This window comes from Anolis sagrei, chromosome 6, assembly GCF_037176765.1.
Source record: "Anolis sagrei isolate rAnoSag1 chromosome 6, rAnoSag1.mat, whole genome shotgun sequence".
In the NCBI taxonomy this organism is placed as follows: domain Eukaryota; kingdom Metazoa; phylum Chordata; class Lepidosauria; order Squamata; family Dactyloidae; genus Anolis; species Anolis sagrei.
Window position 1 is genome coordinate 4,656,004 of NC_090026.1, and position 21,594 is coordinate 4,677,597.

At 45.5% G+C, this 21,594-nt stretch overlaps 1 protein-coding gene across 1 annotated transcript in view; it reads right to left on the reverse strand.

The window, feature by feature from the left end:
* Window positions 1-4,252: 4,252 nt before the first annotated feature.
* Window positions 4,253-21,594, reverse strand: part of SLC2A4 (solute carrier family 2 member 4) — a 35,016-nt gene continuing 17,674 nt past the window's right edge. The window contains exons 5-11 of the mRNA XM_067469694.1: window positions 20,894-21,009; window positions 18,093-18,255; window positions 16,216-16,403; window positions 14,131-14,235; window positions 11,726-11,827; window positions 11,379-11,582; window positions 4,253-6,435 (exon numbers count right to left, since the gene is read on the reverse strand). Of these exons, the coding sequence (XP_067325795.1) occupies window positions 6,232-6,435; window positions 11,379-11,582; window positions 11,726-11,827; window positions 14,131-14,235; window positions 16,216-16,403; window positions 18,093-18,255; window positions 20,894-21,009 (1,082 nt within the window). The 3' untranslated portion in view covers window positions 4,253-6,231. The remainder of the gene's footprint in view (window positions 6,436-11,378; window positions 11,583-11,725; window positions 11,828-14,130; window positions 14,236-16,215; window positions 16,404-18,092; window positions 18,256-20,893; window positions 21,010-21,594) is intronic.

A 21,594-nucleotide genomic window follows, 5' to 3' on the forward strand; every position in this document is an offset into this window, starting at 1 on the left:
ACACTCCGCTTAAGCGGCTGAGGGGGAAAAGGAAAGGGCCTGAGGCTGTTAGGAATGGTGGGAGTTGAAGTCCAAAACACCTGGAGGGAGGGCCCAAGTTAATAAGAAGCTGTCAGTTTATAGTTTCAGCCCTGACACTGGATAGAACGCAGGCAAAGCGAAGAACGGCTGTATAAGTAGCTTTATATACAAATATTTTGTTTCCAGATATACAAAACAAATCAACATGCACACACACACACACAGAGTCTTAAGACAGGATCTCCCCCTCTAGAGAAGTCTCGCTCCTGCTTCATAACAGTGCTGGGGAAAAAAGGAACTTGAGTTGTAGTTAGACTACAACTCCCATCACTCTTCACCTCTAAGGATGCTGGGAGTTGCAGTCCCAATGTGTTGAAAGGCACACCATGGCAAGCCCTTGAGTGATGTTTGGGAAATTGTCATCTTGAGAAAGGCTGAAGGAAGACTCCGACACTCTTTGATATGGAACTACAGTTCCCATCATTCCATACCATTGAGCCATGGCAGTTCAAGTGGGGTCACACTGCATCGATTCAACATTAGAGATGGGTTGTTGTAGGTTTTTCGGGCTGTCTGGCCATGTTTCAAAAGCATTCTCTCCTGACGTTTCGCCTGCATCTATGGCAGGCATCCTAAGAGGTTGTGACCTCACAACAGACCTCACAACCACTGAGGATGCTTGCCATAGTTGCAGGCAAAACGTCAGGAGAGAATGCTTCTAGAACATGGCCATATAGCCCAAAAAACCTACAACAACCCAGTGATTCCAGCCATGGGAGCCTTCGAAAATACATTGAACATGTCCCTCAAGAAATCCTGGGATTTACTCACCATTGCGTTTCTCAGCAAACAAATCCCAAAACATCCCCATCGCCACCACTACAAAGCCCATGTGCCACACAATGAGATCAAAGTGATTAATCTTCAGCAAAGGAAGTATTAATATAAAAACCAATTCCTTCCAATCCCCAAATAGGCAGCAATAAATCTGTATCATAGATTCAACAGTTAGTTTCAGGACTGCAACTCCCATCAGTCCTCACCTCTAGGGATGCTGGGAGTTGCAGTCCCAATGTGTGGAAAGGCACACGATGGCCAGCCCTTGAGTGATGTTTGGAAAATTGTCGTCTTGAGAAAGGCTGAAAATTCCAACACCCTTTGGTGTAGAACTACAGTTCCCATAATTCCATATCGTTAAGAAAAATATAAAAACCAATTCCTAAGCCAAACATGGGCAAACTTTGACCCTCCAGGTGTTTTTGACTTCAACTACCACAATTCCTAACAGCCAAAACACTTGAAGGGCCAAAGTTTGCCCAGGCCTGCCAAAATCCATCCACTGATGCTGGGAATTGTAATCCAAAAGGAAATTAATGGCAAATACGAGGGTTGAATGAAAAGTAATGCCTCCACCTTCGTTGCTTGGGTTTGGATGGGAATATTTTAATAAATCAAACGCGGAAATGATCCTTAGAATGTGCTCTTTAACGACCACTATTCACTTTCCCACATAATCACCGGACCATTGGATACATTTCAGCCAACGATGAACAGGTTTTCTAAAGCCGTCGCGGAAGAAGTCGACAATCTGTTTCCGCAACCAATGTCGGCATCCTGGGTACCCATTGTGCACAGATCTTCTGACAGCCAAGCAAAGCAATAATGTGACCCACACGTTCTTGGGAAATGCCAATTATGCGTGAAATTTCTCTCTGAGTGATATGCCGGTCGTCCTGAATCAATCTGTTAACCTTTTGCTTGTGAAACTCGGTGGTTGCTGTCACAGGACGCCCAACTCTTTGTTTGTCATGCAAGTCAGATGTTCTCACCTCAACATCTTTAAACTGACTTGCCCAACGATGCACAGGACTCACATCAACACAATCACTATCTACAGCTTGCATTCTCCGATGAATCTCATAGAATCATAGAATCCTAGAGTTGGAAGAGACCTCATGGGCCATCCAGTCTAACCCCATTCAGCCAAGAAGCAGGAATATTGCATTCAAATCACCCTGACAGATGGCCATCCAGCCTCTGTTTAAAAGCTTCCAAAGAAGGAGCCTCCAACACGCTCCGAGACAGAGAGTTCCACTGCTGAACGGCTCTCACAGTCAGGAAGTTCTTCCTCATGTTCAGATGGAATCTCCTTTGGGGTGACTCCTTCTGCTGTCAAGAATTCAATGACTGCACGTTGCTTAAGTCGTATTGACCAACCGTCTGCGCAGGGTTCCATACTTCACACTTTAACAACACAACCGTCCAATGCTAAAGCTTCCCGCCAAAATGGAACTGTAGAGGAGAGTCTACTCAACAAGCCAGTAGCTGCCGCATAAGTTGCTTAAATTGCATTGACCGACCATCTGCGCAGGGTTCCATACTTCGCACTTTAACAACACAACTGTTCAATATGAAGGTTTTCCGCCAAAACAGAACTGTAGAGGAGAGTCTACTGAACAAGCCAGTACCTGCCGCATACATTGCTTAAGTCGCATTGACCATCTGCGTAGGGTTCCATACTTCGCACTTTAACAACACAACCGTCCAATGCAAAGGCTTCTCGCCAAAATGGAACTGTAGAGGAGAGTCTACTGAACAAGCCAGTAGCTGCCACATACATTGCTTAAGTCGCATTGACCGACCGTCTGCACAGGGTTCCATACTTCGCACTTTAGCAATACAACCGTTCAATGCTAAGGCTTCTCGCCGAAATGGAACTGTAGAGGAGAGTCTACTGAACAAGATAGTACCTGCCGCATACGTTGCTTAAGTTGCATTGACCGACCATCTGCGCAGGGTTTCATACTTTGCACTTTAACAACACAACCGTCCAACGCTAAGGCTTCCCGCCGAAATGGAACTGTAGAGGAGAGTCTACTGAACAAGCCAGTAGCTGCCGCATACCAGTACAGCCATCTGTACAGAAGGTGGAGGTATTACTTTTCATTCAACCCTCATAGAATCAATGAGTTGGAAGAGACCTGGAAGGCCATCCAGTCCAACCCCACTCTGCCAAGAAGCAGGAAAATCACATTCAAAGCACCCCCGACAGATGGCCACCCAGCCTCTGCTTAAAAGCCTCCAAAGAAGGAACCTCCATCACACTCCACGGCAGAGAGTTCCACTGCTGAACAGTTCTCCCTCACAATTAGGACATTCTTCCTCATGTTGTTATTGTTATTTATACCCCACTTTTCTCTCCAACAAGGAGACATTAAAAGCCTTTCAGTACAATTGGAATCTATAATTATGCAAACACTAGCTGTTCCCTGCCATGCGTTGCTGTGGCCCAGTCTGTGTATATTTGTTTCGTGTATTTATATATGTGTATATGTCTACTGAACAAGCCAGTACCTGCCACATACCAGTATTGCCATCTGTTGAGGAGTTACGAAGGTGGAGGCATTACTTTTCATTCAACCCTCCCTCGTACTTTATGCTCCGGTCCTGGATGCTAGGAACTGGCATCCAAAAGGGAATTCAATGCAGTTCCAAATTATGCTTTGTGTTCTGTCCATGGATGCTGGGAAAAGGAATTCAGTGCTAATACCATACTCCGTCTGTGCTGGGATTTGTTACCCTGCCCCTTGGAAAGGAACTATATCTCCTTTCCTCCCAAGGGCAATGCTCTTTCCTTCCTTCGGCCTTGTGTGGGCGGCTACACAAAACAGGAAAACCGTATAGAAAAATCTCCTTTTTCTCCTTGAGACCAGGAGTCCCTGAAATACATAAACAAACACCCCCCCCCCCATCCCAAAATAATATAATAACAATACAAAGATGTGCGCCAGGCGAGCTGTGGTTTCCGAAGTACAATGAGTGGTGGAGGGAAAAAGGTACTCTGCACATGTTCAGGAGCACTCTGGTCTCAAACCGGCACAACATATAAATAACCGAAATCTCAGAGAAGAAGGAGGTTTCGAAGTCGCACTGGCATTCCTAACTCACCTTCAGAGGTTTCAGTTCTATTGGCAGTTATAGTTTTCCAAGGCCTCCAGCTTTTTCTTCCAAATGGTGCAAACTATAACTCCCAGGAACCCATAACACTGAGACATGGAATTTCAAGTGCTGCCATACAGCATTCGATTCTACAGTGTTGATGCAGTTCTTGGAAAACTACATCTCCCGGGATTCTACAGCAATGTAACTGGTGTTTAAACTGCATTTAATTCCACAGTGTAGATGCAGCCCTTGGAAAACTACATCTCCCGGGATTCTACAGCAATATAACTGGTGTTTAAACTGCATTTAATTCCACAGTGTAGATGCAGCCCTTGGAAAATTACATCTCCTGGGATTCTACATCAATTTAAGTATGGTTTAAACTGCATTTAATTGCACAGTGTAGACGCAGCCCTTAGAAAATTACATTTCCTGGGATTCTACATCAATTTAAGCGGGGTGTAAACTGCATTTAATTCTACAGTGTGGATGCAGCCCTTCTAAAAACTACATATCCCAGGATTCCATAGCAATTAAAGCCTTGTTTAATTCCACAGCGTAGATGTAGCCCTTGTAAAACTACATATCCTGGGATTCCATAGTAGTTAAAGCCGCTTTTAATTCCACAGTGTAGATGCAACCCTTATGAAACTATATCTCCCAGGATTACATAGCTGTTAAAGCCGCATTTAATTCCACAGTGTAAATGCAGTCCTTGTAAAACTATATCTCCTTGGATTCCATAGGGCCATATTTAACCACAGCTGAATGCAGTGGAACCCTGGCAATTGTAGTTTTCCAAGTCCTTCAGCCTTTTCTGCCAAATGGTGCAAACTATAACTCCTAGGATCCCATAACATTGCAACGTGCAAGTTCAAGTCCTGTCATACAGCATTCAATTCTACAGTGTTGATGCAGTCCTTGGAAAACTATATCTCCTTGGATCCCATAGGGCCACATTTAACCACAGCTGAATGCAGTGGAACCCTGGCAGTTGCAGTTTTCCAAATCCTTCAGCCTTTTCTGCCAAATGGTGCAAACTATAACTCCTAAGGTCCCAAAACATTGCAATGTGGAAGTTCAAGTGCTGTCGAACTGCATTCAGTTCCACAGTGTAGATGCAGTTCTTGGAAAACTATGTCTCCTGGGATTTTATAGCAATTTAAGTGGTGTTTAAACTGGATTTAATTCCACAGTGTAGATGCAGCCCTTGTAAAACTACATATCCTGGGATTCCATAGCTGTTAAAGCGGCATTTAGTTGCACAGTGTAGATGCAGCCCTTGTAAAACTATATCTCCTGGATTCTACACCAATTTAAGTGGTGTTTAAACTGCATTTAATTCCACACTGTAGATGCAGCCCTTGTAAAACTACACATTCTAGGATTCCAGAGCAGTTAAAGCCGCATTTAGTTGCACAGTGGAGATGAAGCCTTTGTAAAACTATATCTCCTGGATTCTATAGCAATTTAAGTGGTGTTTAAACTGGATTTAATTCCATAGTGTAGATGCAGCCCTTGTAAAACTACACATTCTAGGATTCCAGAGCACTTAAAACCGCATTTAGTTGCACAGTGTAGATGCAGCCCTTGCAAAACTATATCTCCTGGATTCTACACCAATTTAAGTGGTGTTTAACCTGCATTTACTTCCACACTGTAGATGCAGCCCTTGTAAGACTACACATTCTAGGATTCCAGAGCAGTTAAAGCCGCATTTAGTTGCACAGTGTAGATGTAGCTCCTGTAAAACTATATCTCCCAGGAATCCATAGAAGTTAAAGCCGCATTTAATTGTACAGTGTAACTGCAGCCCTTCTAAAACTGTATTTCCCAGGAATCCATAGCAGTTAAAGCCGTATTTCATTGCATAGTGTAGATGCAGCCCTTGCAAAACTACATCTCCTAGGATTCCATAGCATTGAGTCCCGCCAGTCCAAGTGGTGTCACACTCTATATCTCTCTATAAACCTGTCTTTCCAATAAAAATAACATTAAAATTGAAAATTAAATAAAATATTTCCCTTTTTGTTAAAAAAGAAGAAAAAATCCAAAAAACCATACATCCCGACTAAAACTGACCTAAAGGAAAAATCGGTTTGACCGAACACAGGCCGGACAACTCTCTCTCTCTCGAGATAAAGTGCTTGGGCAGAACCGGGTTCTCCTCGCCCTCCGACTCCGCAGCCCACACTCCCCTGCTCGGTTCCCTGCTGGCCTTGGGCACGTCCCATCGTCCACCTTTTTCCCCCAGAAGGGTTCTCCCCTTCACTCGTGGTTGTCCGGACTGAGTTCGTCCAGTTCCGTGTACGGCTTGATCTCGCGGTCCAGCAAGGAGGGTGTCCGGCGGAAGGTGGCCGCGATGTCATCAAAGGTGCGACCCCTCGTCTCCGGGACCTTCAGGTACGTGAAGATGGCAAAGGCCCAGAGGAGGAGGGCAAAGAGGAGGAAGACGTACGGGCCGCAGGCGTCCTGCAAACACAGGAAAGACAGTTTAAACACCACTTAAATTGATGTAGAATCCAGGAGATATAGTTTTACAAGGGCTGCATCTACACCGTGCAACTAAATGTGGCTTTAACGGCTCTGGAAACCTAGAATGTGTAGTTTTACAAGGGCTGCATCTACAGTGTGGAATTAAATGCAGTGTAAACAGCACTTAAATTGGTGTAGAATCCAGGAGATATAGTTTTACAAGGGCTGCATCTACACCGTGCAACTAAATGTGGCTTTAACTGCTCTGGAATCCTAGAATGTGTAGTTTTACAAGGGCTGCATCTACAGTGTGGAATTAAATGCAGTTTAAACACCACTTAAATTGGTGTAGAATCCAGGAGATATAGTTTTACAAGGGCTGCATCTACACCGTGCAACTAAATGTGGCTTTAACTGCTCTGGAATCCTAGAATATGTAGTTTTACAAGGGCTGCATCTACAGTGTGTAATTAAATGCAGTTTAAACACCACTTAAATTGGTGTAGAATCCAGGAGATATAGTTTTACAAGGGCTGCATCTACACTGTGCAACTAAATGTGGCTTTAACTGCTCTGTAATCCTAGAATGTGTAGTTTTACAAGGGCTGCATCTACAGTGTGGAATTCAATGCAGTTTAAACACCACTTAAATTGGTGTAGAATCCAGGAGATATAGTTTTACAAGGGCTGCATCTACACCGTTCAACTAAATGTGGCTTTAACTGCTCTGGAATCCTAGAATGTGTAGTTTTACAAGGGCTGCATCTACAGCGTGGAATTAAATGCAGTTTAAACAGCACTTAAATTGGTGTAGAATCCAGGAGATATAGTTTTACAAGGGCTGCATCTACACCGTGCAACTAAATGTGGCTTTAACTGCTCTGGAATCCTAGAATGTGTAGTTTTACAAGGGCTGCATCTACAGCGTGGAATTAAATGCAGTTTAAACACCACTTAAATTGGTGTAGAATCCAGGAGATATAGTTTCGCAAGGGCTGCATCTAAACTGTGCAACTGAATGCAGCACTTGAACTTCCATGTCACAATGTTATGGGATCCTAGGAGTTATAGTTTGCACCATTTGGCAGAAAAGGCTGAAGGACTTGGAAAACTACAACTGCCAGGGTTCCACTGCATACAGCTGTGGTTAAATGTGGCCCTATGGGATCCAAGGAGATATAGTCTTGGTTTATGTACTTCTGGTCACTTGGAGCGCATCTATACAGGCCGCCCACAAGTTACAAACATCCTACTACATTGGGTTGTCAAAGGCTTTCATGGCCGGAATCACTTGGTTGTTGGGTGTTTTTTGGGTAGCATTCTCTCCTGACGTTTCACCTGCATCTGTGGCCACACATCCTTAGAGGTTTGTTTAGAGCTCTGTTGGAAATGAGGCAAGTGGAATGTATACATCCCTGTGGAATAATGTCCAGGGTGGGAGGAAAGAACCCTTGTCTGTTTGAAGCAAGTGTGAATGTTGCAATTCGCCCGCCCCTTCTTGTTGGTTAATCACTCTAATATATGTGTGTGTGTATATATGTCCCTGTCTGTATGTCTGTCTATCTATCCATCCATCCATCTGTCCCTGTATCTACCTTTCTATCCGTCCGTCCGTCCATCCATCCATCCGTTCCTCTATCTGTCCATATGTCTGTCTGTCCATCCATCTATCCATCTGTCCCTCTATCTATCTATCTATCTATCTATCTATCTATCTATCTATCCATCCATCCATCACTGTATCTACCTTTCTATCTATCCATCCGTCCCTCTATCTGTCCGTCTGTCCGTCCGTCCGTCCGTCCGTCCGTCCATCCATCCATCCATCCATCCATCTATCTATCCATCCATCAATCCATCCATCCATCTTTCTATCTATCCATCCATCAATCCATCCGTCCCTGTATCTACCTTTCTATCCATCTATCCATCCATCAGTTTGTCTGTCCATCCGCCAATCTGTCTATCCATGCATGCATCCATCTGCCCCTGTATCTATCTGCCTGTCTATTTATTCCTCCATCTGTCCCTGTATCTACCTGTCTATCCATTGATCCATCTGTCCCTATATCTACCCATCCATCCATCTGGCACTGCATCTACCTATCTCTCCATCCACCCATCTGTTCCTCTATCTGTCTGTCTGTCCATCCATCTATCTGCTGCTGTATCTATCTATCTGTCTGTCTGTCTGTCTGTCTGTCTGTCTGTCCATCTGCCAATCTGTCTATCCATGCATGTATCCATCTACCCCTGTATCTACCTATCTGTCTGTCTATCTATTTATTCATCCATTGGCCCCTGTATTTATCTGTCCATCGATCCATCTGTCCCTCTTTCTATCTATCTATCCATCCATCCATCCAACCATCTGCCCCTATATCTATCTTTCTAAACATTTATCCATCCATCTGAGGGGATGAGGCTATTAGGAATTGTGGGAGTTGAAGTCCAAAACACCTGGAGGGCCCAAGTTTGCCCATGTTTGCCCAGGCAAACTTGTCAACCTTTCCCTATGCTAGCCAATGTATATATTTATATGGTTGGAGTGACACTTCTATCTCCATGACTGCCATGGGTTAACTGAGAGTCTACTGTGTGTGTGTGTATGAGAAATCTGTATAGAGGTGTGTGTGTGTGTGTGCGTGTGTATGATCTCTCTGCATGCAACCGGTCCCTTCCAGAATGCAGACTCATGCTTGACTGGAGGCTCTGTTCTGTCTCAGCCTCGCCCTGCTGCTGGTGACTCACCGACCTCTGACCCAGGTTGCTCTTTTGCACAGATTCCAAGAGTGCTCTTTTGTTTAGTTCCGCGCTCAGTGCAAAGCAATGCCAGGAAAAGCCAGTTTGTTGCATGCCTGCAAGCCGTTTCCCACTTAGCTTTTCATCGTCAGAGTCGCCTTGCTATGGCCTTCCTCAGAGGCTGAGAGAGTGTGCCCCACCCAAGGGGATTTAGAGAAACATGTCACCTGAAAAGGCAACATTGCTTACAGAGAACTCCCAGTATCTCCAGTGGGTAGATGGGAATGGTATTGCAACACCTCTGGATTGGGTTGGGAAAGAGCTGATGTAATCTCTGTGCAACTGAGGCAGGCAGGAGGTGAAAGGGTTGGCAAATCCATGTACATGCTACTCCTTGTCAAACACCTTTAGTACCATATTTACTCAAAGCTAATGCTCGCCTTCCTTTGGCTCAATGACCTTGCCAAAATTAGGGTGTGCCTTAGATGCACATAATGTGGTAATGGTAGTGCTGAGCCAAAGCAAAAGGGGAAGCTGCTTCAGGATGTCCCCTCAAATATAATTGCCACAGCTCTATGCTATGCTGGGATTTGTAGTTTGGTGAGGCATCAGCATCCTTTGGCAGAGAAGGCTAACCAGACCTTGTCAAACTATATGACCTCATAACATTGAGCCAAGGCAGTTAAAAGAGATTCATTCCACAGCATAGATGCACCCCAAGGTCTTCCTTTCTGTTGCTGGAAACTCTGGCGTTCACAGCCATGGGGTAAGCAGGCAGCCACTGGAAGGCATACTTTTTTGGGCCAAAGCACAAAGAGCACCCCTTCTGTCACTCTGCAATACATTCGACAGCAAATACCTTTTTTTGTGTTTTGGTTTCAGGATTTTGAAAATTGAGGTGTGCATTAGATCCGATGGCGCATTGGGCTCAAGAAAATGCAGTATATAGGTACAAATACATCCAGAAGTAGATAGATAGATAGATAGATAGATAGATAGATAGATAGATAGACAGACAGACAGACAGATAGATAGATAGATAGGACTTGGAAAACTACAATTTTAGATAGATAGGATGGATAGATGGATGGGTAAATAGACAGACGGACAGACGGACAAGCAGACAGATAGGTGGAGTGGGAGATAGGTTGATCGATGGATGGATGGATGGATGGATGGATGGATGGATGGATGGATAGATAGACAGATGGGTGGGTGGGTCAGTGGGTAAGATAGGTAGATTGATTGATAGGTAGTTTGATGGATGGATAGGTAGGTAGGTAGGTGGGTAGATACATGGGCAGATGGATGGATGGATGGATGGATGGATGGATGGGGCAGATAGATAGATGGATGGATAGATGGACGGGGCAGATGGATGGATGGATGGATGGGGCAGATAGATGGATGGATGGATGGGGACAGATGGATAGATGGATGGATATGGGCGGATGGATGGATGGGGCAGATGGATAGATGGATGGATGGGGCAGATGGATGGATGGATGGGGCAGATAGATGGATGTGGGCAGATGGATAAATGAGGCAGATGGATAAATGGATGGAATGATGGGGCAGATGGATGGATGGAAGGATGGACAGGTAGACACAGGAGTAGATGGATAGATGGATGGATGGATGGATTGACGGATGGACAGACAGATAGATATAGGTGCAGATTGATGGATGGATGAATGCATGCTTGGATGGTCAGCTGGCCGGCCAGACAGACAGACAGACAGGTAGATACAGGGACAGATGGATGGATGGATGGATGAATGAATGAATGGATAGAAAGGTAGATACATGGGCAGATGGATGGATGGATGGATGGATGGATAGATAGATAGATAGATAGATAGATAGATAGATAGATAGATAGATAGATAGATATAGATAGAGGGACAGATGGATGCATGGATGGACATATGGACGGATGGATTAATGGATACGTAGATAGGTAGCTATGGGGCAGATGAATGGATGGATAGATAAACAGATAAGGAGCAAATGGATGGATTGACAGATGGATGATGGATAGGCAGACGGACGGATGGAAATGCATACATACATACATACATACATACATACATACATACATACAGTGTTCGATAGCATTCGACACCACTTGAACCATGGCGGTTCAAGTGGTGTCAAACTGCATTCCTCCTGCAATGTGGATGCAACCAAAAACTCACCGCGATGGAGGGGAAGCTCATGCCGATGATGAAGTTGCAGGTCCAGTTGGCGAAGCCAGCCACAGCCACAGCAGCTGGACGCGGGCCTTGGCTGAAGAGCTCGGACACGATGAACCAGGGGATGGGGCCCGGCCCGATCTCAAAGAAGGCCACAAAGCCAAAGATGGCCACCATGCTGAGATAGCCAATCGAGGGCACACTCTCCTGTTGCCGGAGGGAAAGAGACAGCGATGGATTTTAGTCTTAGCTGGACACAAGGTGGACTTGTCAGAAGGAGGTTGGACTGGATGGCCCTTGGAGGTCCCTTCCTATTGTAGGCTGGAGGGCAATCTTTGCCCCATGCTTACCAGTAAGAGGAGAGAGATCATCATGAGGATGGCGCATATGCTCATGCCAAAGAGGCCCAGCAGGTGCAAGGTCCGCCGCCCTGCCCACTCCACCATGAACACCTGCCGAAGAGGAAACATGAGAGTCATAAAGGAGGAAGGCAGCAAGACACTCAAGCAGTGCTTCTCAATCTTCCTGGTGCCGCGACCCCTTAATCCAGTTCCTCATGTTGTGGTGACCCCCAACCATAACATTACTTTCGTTGCTACTTCATAACTGTAATTTTGCTACATCATCATATAAATATCCGATATGCAGGATGTATTTTCATTCACTGGACCACATTTGGCACAAATACCCGATACACTAAAAATTTGAATACTGGTGGGGTTGGGGGGGATTGATTTTGTCATTTGGGAGTTGTAGTTGCTGGGATTTATAGTTCACCTACAATCAAATAGCATTCTGAACTCCACCAATGATGAAACTGAATCAAACTTGGCACACAGAACTCCCATGACCAATAGAAAATACTGAAAGGGTTTGGTTGGCATTGGCTTTGAGTTTTGGAGTTGTATTTCACCTACATCCAGAGAGCACTGTGGACTCAAACAATGTTGGATCTGGACCAAATTTGGCACACATTCTCAAAATGTCTAAATATGAACAGGAGTTTGGGGAACAATAGACCTTGACATTTGGGAGTTGTAGTTGCTGGGATTTATAGTTCACCTACAATCAAAGAGCATTCTGAACCCCACCAATGATAGAATTGGGCAAGACTTCCCACACAAAACCCCCACAACCAACAGAAAACACTGGAAGGGCTTGGTGGGCATTGACCTTGAGTTTTGGAGTTGTAGTTCACCTACATCCAGAGAGCACTGTGGACTCTCAATGATGAATCTGGTCTAAGCAATGATGAATCTGGACTAAACTTGACACGAATTCTCAATATGCCCAAATGGGAATACTGGTGGAGTTTGTGGAAAATAGACCTTGTATTTGGGAGTTGTAGTTGCTGGGATTTATAGTTCATAAACAGATAAAATACAGTCTATGCAGTCTAACAAGCAATTAATCCTTGTTATACTATGTCTTGTTAGATGTGAGTCATTACTTGTAGTTGCAGATCACCTTATTACTTGGAGAAGGGAAGTTTTTTCCCCGAACCAGTGTAAAAATACCCGGGCACCCCTGTTGCACTAATATTATATCTGCAACTGGACCTTTTCACTCTTTGTATTGGAGGATTTTCATCCTGTTTGGACCTTGACAGGACTTGCACCCCTGAAGCTTGCAGACATTGGGATTGATAACAGATGGAGATATTTTCTGTTTGAGAGCAGTTGCATCTTTTTCATTGTATTTTTCATGTCACGTATTTGTATTGGGGATTTTGGTGTCACTATATGCCATATGGTCATTACAGTTCCACTGGGACCACCTTTACTGGCTTGTGCTAGAGATTATTATTATTATTATTATTATTATTATTATTATTATTATGGCTCAAAGCCAAGTTTTTACCATCCTTCTGAAGGACAGGAGGGAGGGGGCCAACCTGCTCTCACCAGGAAAGGAGTTCCATAGCCAAGGGTGCAATCACCGAGAAGGCCCTGTCTCTCATCCTCACCAATCATGCCTATGACAGTGGCGGGACGGAGAGCAGGGCCTCCCCAGAGGATCCATGATGAGCCTCTGGAGACCTGGGTTCGAATCCCCACTCAGCCATGGAAACCCACTGGTTGAACTTGGGCAAAGTCATGTTGGAGTGTTAAAATATACTAACTTATTTTAAAGATGGGTTACTTTAAGTGTTGCAAGTGCTGAGTCACAGTGATGGGGATTAAGCTCAGTGAGAATGTAACCCTGAAGTTAGGTTTGCATCAGGTGTACACAATAATGAATGCATGAATGGAACATTACGTCACGCAAGTGTACATAAGAACGCCAACAGAATCAGTGTATACTGTCAATAGCTGCAACAAAAGATGAAGCCTTCCTTTGGAAAGAAGCTCCTGCATTGGCTGTCTATTGCAAGTATGGCTCACATACTATAGACCAGGCATGGGCCAACTTGGGCCTTCCTCCAGGTGCTTTGGACTCCAACTCCCACCATTCCTAACAGCCTCAGGCCCCTTCCTTTTCCCCCTCAGCCGCTTAAGCGGCTGAGGGGGAAAAGGAAAGGGCCTGAGGCTGTTAGGAATGGTGGGAGTTGGAGTCCAAAACACCTGGAGGGAGGCCCAAGTTGGCCAAGCCTGAAATAGACACTGTTTGGAAACTCTGCTTCAGGTTGAAGGAATACTCAAGAAGTCACACTCTCTCAGCCTCAGAGGGAGGCAAAGGCAAACCCTCTCCGAACACATTTCCCCAGGAAAACTGCATTAAATCTGCAGTCCTTGATGCAATTGGAGACCCTTACCGAAATGACCGTGAAGACGGTGTTGACCACTCCAGCTCCAATGGTGGCATAGATGGGCTGCTCCAGTCCAGCCTTGGTGAAGATGTCCGTTGAGTAATAGAACACCTACAGAGGCGAAATAAAATTAGATAAAGACTTTTGTTGTAGTTTGGGGATGAACTCCCAAACGTTTCAACTACTTCAAAGTTCCCTGCTTGGGTGGTGATGGCATGATCGTCAGCATAGATGAAACTCTCATCCCTTCTAGCAGCAGCTGATCATTTGTGTAAATGTTAAAAATGGATGGAATAAGCACACTCTCTTGAGGCTGAAATAGCTCTCTGAAGCTTTAGGTCAATGTTTCTCAACCTGGGGGTCAGGACCCCTGGGGGGGGGGTCGAGAGGGGGTGTCAGAGGGGTCGCCAAAGACCATCAGAAAAAACAGTATTTTCTGTTGGTCAGAAGTGTTCTGTGTGGGAATTTTGGCCCAATTCCAATGTTGGTGGGGTTCAAAATGCTTGGTGGTTTGGTGGGCAGTGTCCTTTGGTTTGGGAGTTGTAGTTCACCTACATCCAGAGAGCACTGTGGACTCAATGATGGATCTGGATCTGGACCAAACTCTACACAAATACTCAATATGCCCAAATGTGCCCAAATGTGAACGCTGGTGGAGTTTGGGGAAAATAGAACCTTGAAATTTGGGAGTTGTGGTTGCTGAGATTTATAGTTCACCTACAATCAAAAAGCATTCTGAACCTCACCAATGATGGAATTGAACCAAACCTGCCACACAGGACTCCCCTGACCAACAGAAAACACTAGAAGGATTGGGTGGGCATTGACCTTGAGTTTTGGAGTTGTAGTTCACTTACATCCAGAGATCACTGTGGACTCAAACAAGGATGGATCTGGACCAAACTCTACACGAATACTCAATATCCCCAAATGTGAACACTGGTGGGGTTTGGGGAAAATAGAACCTTGAAATTTGGGAGTTGTAGTTGCTGGGATTTATAGTTCACCTACAATCACAAAGCATTCTGAACCCCACCAACGATAGAAATGAGCCAAATGTCCCACACAGAACCCCCATGTGGGCCACAGCAATGCATGGCAGGGGACGGCTAGTCTATGTAATGTTCATTTGTGGGATAAAAAGCCAATGGGATTTTGCATTAATAGGAGCCTAGTGTCTAGGTCCAGGGAAGTCATGCTACCCTTCTATTCTGCTTTGGTTAGACCACACCTGGAATATTGTGTCCAATTCTGGGCACCACAATTCAAGAGAGATATTGACAAGCTGGAATGTGTCCAGAGGAGGGCAACTAAAATGATCAAGGGTCTGGAGAACAAGCCCTATGAGGAGCGGCTTAAGGAGCTGGGCATGTTTAGCCTGAAGAAGAGAAGGCTGAGAGGAGATATGATAGCCATGTATAAATATGTGAGAGGAAGCCACAGGAAGGAGGAGGGAGCAAGCAAGCTTGTTTTCTGCTTCCCTGGAGACTAGGATGCAAAGGAACAATGGCTTCAAACTACAAGAGAGGAGATTCCATCTGAACATGAGGAAGAACTTCCTGACTGTGAGAGCCGTTCAGCAGTGGAACTCTCTGCCCTGGAGTGTGGTGGAGGCTCCTTCTTTGGAAGCTTTGAAACAGAGGCTGGATGGCCATCTGTCAGGGGTGATTTGAATGCAATATTCCTGCTTCTTGGCAGAATGGGGTTGGACTGGATGGCCCATGAGGTCTCTTCCAACTCTTTGATTCTATGATATTAACATAACTCAAAAACCACTGGACGAATTGACACCAAATTTGGACACAAGACACCTCTCAGGCCGACGAGTGACCATCACTCATAAGAACACTGAAAAACACAGCAGAAGATACTTAAAAATCCAAAAAAAACCCCCAAAAATACATTACAATGCATGCACAAAACCATACATACACATATGCAAATACATATATATATATATATACACAGACAAAACAAATATACACAGATTGGGCCACAGCAATGCATGGCAGGGGACGGCTAGTGATAAATAAAACCCTCAAGCCCAGGACTTAGTGCCTGGGGACCCCAAATGCTCCCCTGGACTCTTACTGCGTTGATCCCGGACAACTGCTGGGACAACTGCAAGACCACGGCAATGAGGAGGGGCTGGCGGTAGAGTCGGGACCGGAAGAGCTCCAAGATGGAGACCTTGCGCTCCAGGTCCATGCGCCGCTTCTCTTCCTTCATCTCGTTCAGGGAGGCCGTCACGTCGGTGCGCCCCGTCAGGCGCCTGAGACCTGAAGGAGAAGCAGAGAAGGACCAGAGAGGAGTGACCTGCGTTCATTCAAGCTTAATGGCTCTCCAAACTACAAATCCCAAGGTTGCATAGCATTGAGCCAAGGCCGTTAAATTAGAGATAGAGGATATGGTATATATGTGCCATACTGCTTCAAATGCTCCACATGGATATGGATATATGTGCCATACTGCAATCCTATGAATTACTCATAAAATAGCCAGAGGTTATGATGCAGCAGGTTAAACCGCTGAGCTGCTGAACTTGCTAACTGAAAAGTTGCAGGTTCGAATCTAGGGAGTGGGGTGAGTTCCTGTTAGCCCCAGCTTCTGCCAACCTAGCAGTTTCAAAACATACAAATGTGAGTAGATCAATAGGTACTTCTTGGAGTGAAGGTAATGGCACTCCATGCAGTCATGCTGGCCACATGACCTTGGAGGTGTCTATGGACAACGCCGGCTCTTCGGCTTAGAAATGGAGATGAGCACCAACCCCCAGAGTCGGACATGACTTAATGTCTGTAGGCCACATAACTTTGGAGGTGTCTATGGACAACGCCGGCTCTTCGGTTTAGTAATGAAGCTGAGCACTAACCCCCAAAGTTGGACACGACTTAATGTCTTAATGTCAGGAAAAAACCTTTACCTTTAACCTGGCATATCTTTGCATTGCTTGAATACTAGTGGATATTTACCACTAAGGAGAAGAGTATTTAACTCTTCTCAGGAAGATATGCCAAGGGCAACCACCCCCAAACCCAGGCAGTATTTACAATCATACTACACTAAATGCCAGGGGAAATCTTTACCTCTACCCTGGCATATCTTTGATCCGAACAGTTCAGACAGATAACCGGGTATATCAGTCTAACAACTGAGAAATCTAATTTGCATTGCTTGAATCCTAGTGGGTATTTTTTACCACTAAGGAGAAGAGTATTTAACTCTTCTCAGGAAGATCATACTAGACTAAATGCCAGGGGAAACCTTTACCTTTACCCTGGCATATCTTTGTTCCTAACAGTTCAGAGAGATAACCAGGTATATCAGTCTAACAACGGAGAAACCTAATTTGCATTGCTTGAATACTAGTAGGTATTTACCACTAAGGAGAAGAGAATTTAACTCTTCTCAGGAAAATCATACTAGACTAAATGCCAGGGGAAACCTTTACCTCTACACTGGCGTATCTTTGATCCGAACAGTTCAGAGAGATAACCAGGTATATCAGTCTAACAACTGAGAAACCTAATTTGCATTGCTTGAATACTAGTGGATATTTTTTACCACTAAGGAGAAGAGTATTTAACTCTTCTCAGGAAGATCATACTAGACTAAATGCCAGGAAACCTTTACCTTTACCCTGGCATATCTTTGATCCAAACAGTTCAGAGAGATAACCAGGTATATCAGTCTAACAACTGAGAAATCTCTAAGTAGTCTAATTCGCAGTCATGCTGGCCACATGACCTTGGAGGTGTCTACGGACAAAGGTTGAGAAGCACTGACCTATAGTGCGGTAGCTTAATTCCCCCAAAAGAGGGCACCCAGAAGTGTTGTCATTGGAAGTTCAGACTAAAACCCAGAGCGGATAAACCTGAGCTAAGCAATAGATTGGAAGAACGGATGAGAGAAGAACGGAGAGGAGGAACGAGGCAGAGGGATGGAAGGAAAGCAGAAGGAAGGCTCACTCTCTTTGGCCTTGGACTCCTTGTTGCGGATGATGTAGAGGTAGCGAGGGCTCTCTGGGCAGAAAGGGAAGAGCAGGAGCTGGAGGGCGGAAGGGACCACGCTCAAACCCATCAGGAGGGGCCACAAAGTCGGGGTCCCCAACAGGCTCTCGAGCCCAAAGACCTGCAGAAGGAGAAAGGGGGGACATGAGGGACACCTGTCCATTCAGAGCCAGGTGAAACACCCCTCCTCACCTGGAATCCCCAAATCCTCCCAATTCATATATGTATTACAATTCACATTGTAATCTGAACTCTTCCCTTTGCAGAGTCCCTTTCCGTACTACAATGCCCAGTATCCTCAACCCACACAAACTTTAGCAGGATACCCTTTGCAGACTGCAATGCCCATCATCCCCTGGCCAAATACACACAGACCAAAGCAGTCAATTGGAGTACTATAACACCCAGCATTCCCCATCCAATTGGGTGACATGCAGAGCATGGCAGCGTCCTTTTTATGGATTGTAACACCCAGTATCCCCCCAGCCAGGTCCCTTTTTTATGGACTGCAATGCCCAGAATCTCCAGTCATCATGGCCACACATTACCATCATCCTAGACAAATGCACACAGACTGAAGCAGACAATTGGAGTACTACAACACCCAGCATTCCCCATCCAATTGGGTGACACGCAGACCATAGCAGCGTCCTTTTTATGGATTGCAATGCCCAGAATCCCCAGTCATCATGGCCACACACTACTATCATCCCCTAGACAAATACACACACTGAAGCAGTCAATTGGAGTAGTGCAACGCCCAGCATTCCCCATCCAATTGGGTGACACGCAGACCATGGCAGCGTCTTTTTATGGATTATAACACCTAGCATCCCCCCAGCCAGACCTTGGCAGGGTCCCTTTTTTATGGACTGCAATGCCCAGAATCTCCAGTCATCATGACCACACACTACCATCACCTCCTAGACAAATACACACAGACTGAAGCAATCAATTGGAGTACTACAACACCCAGCATTCCTCATTCAATTGGGTGACACGCAGACCATGGCAGCATCCTTTTTATGGATTGCAATGCCCAGAATCCCCAGTCATCATGGCCACACACTATCATCATCCCCTAAACAGATACACACAGCCTGAAGCAGTCAATTGGAGTACTCCAACACCCAGCATTCCCCATCCAATTGGGTGACACGCAGACCATGGCAGTATTCTTTTTATGGATTGTAACATCCAGCATCCCCCCAGCCAGGCCTTGGTAGGGTCCCTTTTTATGGACTGCAATGCCCAGAATCCCCAGTCATCATGGCCACACACTACTATCATCCCCTAGACAAATACACACAGATGAAGCAGTCACTTGGAGTACTACAACACCCAGCATTCCCCATCTAATTGGGTGACATGCAGACCATGGCAACATCCTTTTTATGGATTGTAACACCCAGCATGCCCCCAGCTAAATCTGGCAGAGTGTCTTTTTATGGACTGCAATGCCCAGAATCCCCAATTATCATGGTCACACACTACCATCATCCTCTAGACAAATGCACACAGACTGAAGCAGTCAATTGGAGTACTACAACACCCAGCATTCCCCATCCAACTGGGTGACATGCAGACCATGGCAACGCCCTTTTTATGGGTTGCAATGCCCAGAATCCCCAGTCAACCTGGCCACACACTACCATCATCCCCTAGACAAATACACATAGACTGAAACAGTCAATTGGAGTACTCCCACAACCAGGATTCTCCATCCAATTGGGTAACACGCAGACCCAATTGACCCATAAAAAGGCAGCGTCCTTTTTATGGATTGTTAATACTCAGCATCCCCTCAGCCAGACCTTGGAAGGGTTCCTTTTAATGGGTTGCAATGCCCAGAATCCCCAGTCATCATGGCCACACATGACCATCATCCCCTAGACAAATACACACAGACTGAAGCAGTAAGTTGGAGTACTGCAACACCCAGCATTCCTCATTCAATTGGGTGACACACAGACCATGGCAGTGTCCTTTTTTATGGATTGTAACACCCAGCATCCCCCCAGCCAGACCTTGGCAGGGTCCCTTTTTATGGATTGCAATGCCCAGAATCCCCAGTCATCATGGCCACACATGACCATCATCCCCGAGACAAATACACACAGACTGAAACAGTCAATTGGAGTACTACAACACCCAGCATTCCCCATTCAATTGGGTGACACGCAGACCATGGCAGCGTCCTTGTTATGGATTGTAACACCCAGCATGCCCCCATCCAGACCTTGATAGGGCCACACACTATCATCCCCTAGACAAATACACACAGACTGAAGCAGTCAATTGGAGTACTACAACACCCAGCATTCCCCATCCAATTCGGTGACACACAGACCATAGCAGCATCGTTTTTATGGATTGTAACACCCAGCATCTCCCCAGTCCGACTGTGGCAGAGCCTCTTTTATGGACTGCATTGCCCAGAATCCCCAGTCATCATGGCCACACACTACCATCATCCCCTAGCCAAATACACACAGACCGAAGCAGTCAATTGGAGTACTACAACACCCAGCATTCCCCATCCAATTGTGTGACATGCAGACCATGGCAACGTTGTTTTTATGGATTGTAACATCCAGCATCCCCCCAGCTAGACCGTGGCAGGGCACTTTTATGGACTGCAATGCCCAGAATCCCCACCCATAATGGCCACATACAGGGAGTTGAAGGAAATTCCTTTTGTTCCCAGAATCCATTTCCCATTGAATTAAATTGGGGACTGCAACACCCAGCGTCCTGACCTGAGCGACGAGGATGCCAATGACGATGGCCAGCTGATTCAATGTGCCTAGCGCCCCCCGCAGGTTGGTGGGAGCAATCTCCCCCACGTACATGGGCACCAATCCGGAGGCAAAACCTGCCACAAAAAGAGGAGAAAATTAAAATTAAACGCATGCCAGGAAGAAGGGAAGGAGGGAAAAGAGGAATAATAATAGAAAAGATGGCTGTGTTCTGCAGTTGAACTTCTCTGCTCTATCGTTCTCCAACTGGATCGCTTGAGGAAATCTCAACCAGCAGGGTGATCCACAGTAAAGTCCCTTCTGTGGACTGAAATGCCCAGCATCTCCATACACAGACATAAAGACCCTTCATGGATTGCAATGCCCATTATCCCCCACCTAGTGTATTGACACACACCTTAGCAAGGTCCCATTTATGGACTGCAATGCCTAGCCACTGGTGCAAGACCTTTTATGGATTTCAATACCCATTATCCCCCAACTAGTATATTGACACACGCCACTGGTGCAAAAGCTTTCATGGATTACAATACCCATTATCCCCAACACATACCACTGGTGCAAGACCTTTCATGGATTGCAATACCCATTCTCCCCCAACTAGTATATTGACACACGCCACTGGTGCAAGAGCTTTCATGGATTGCAATACCCATTATTCCCCAACTAGTGTTTTGACACACACCTTAGCAAGGTCTCTT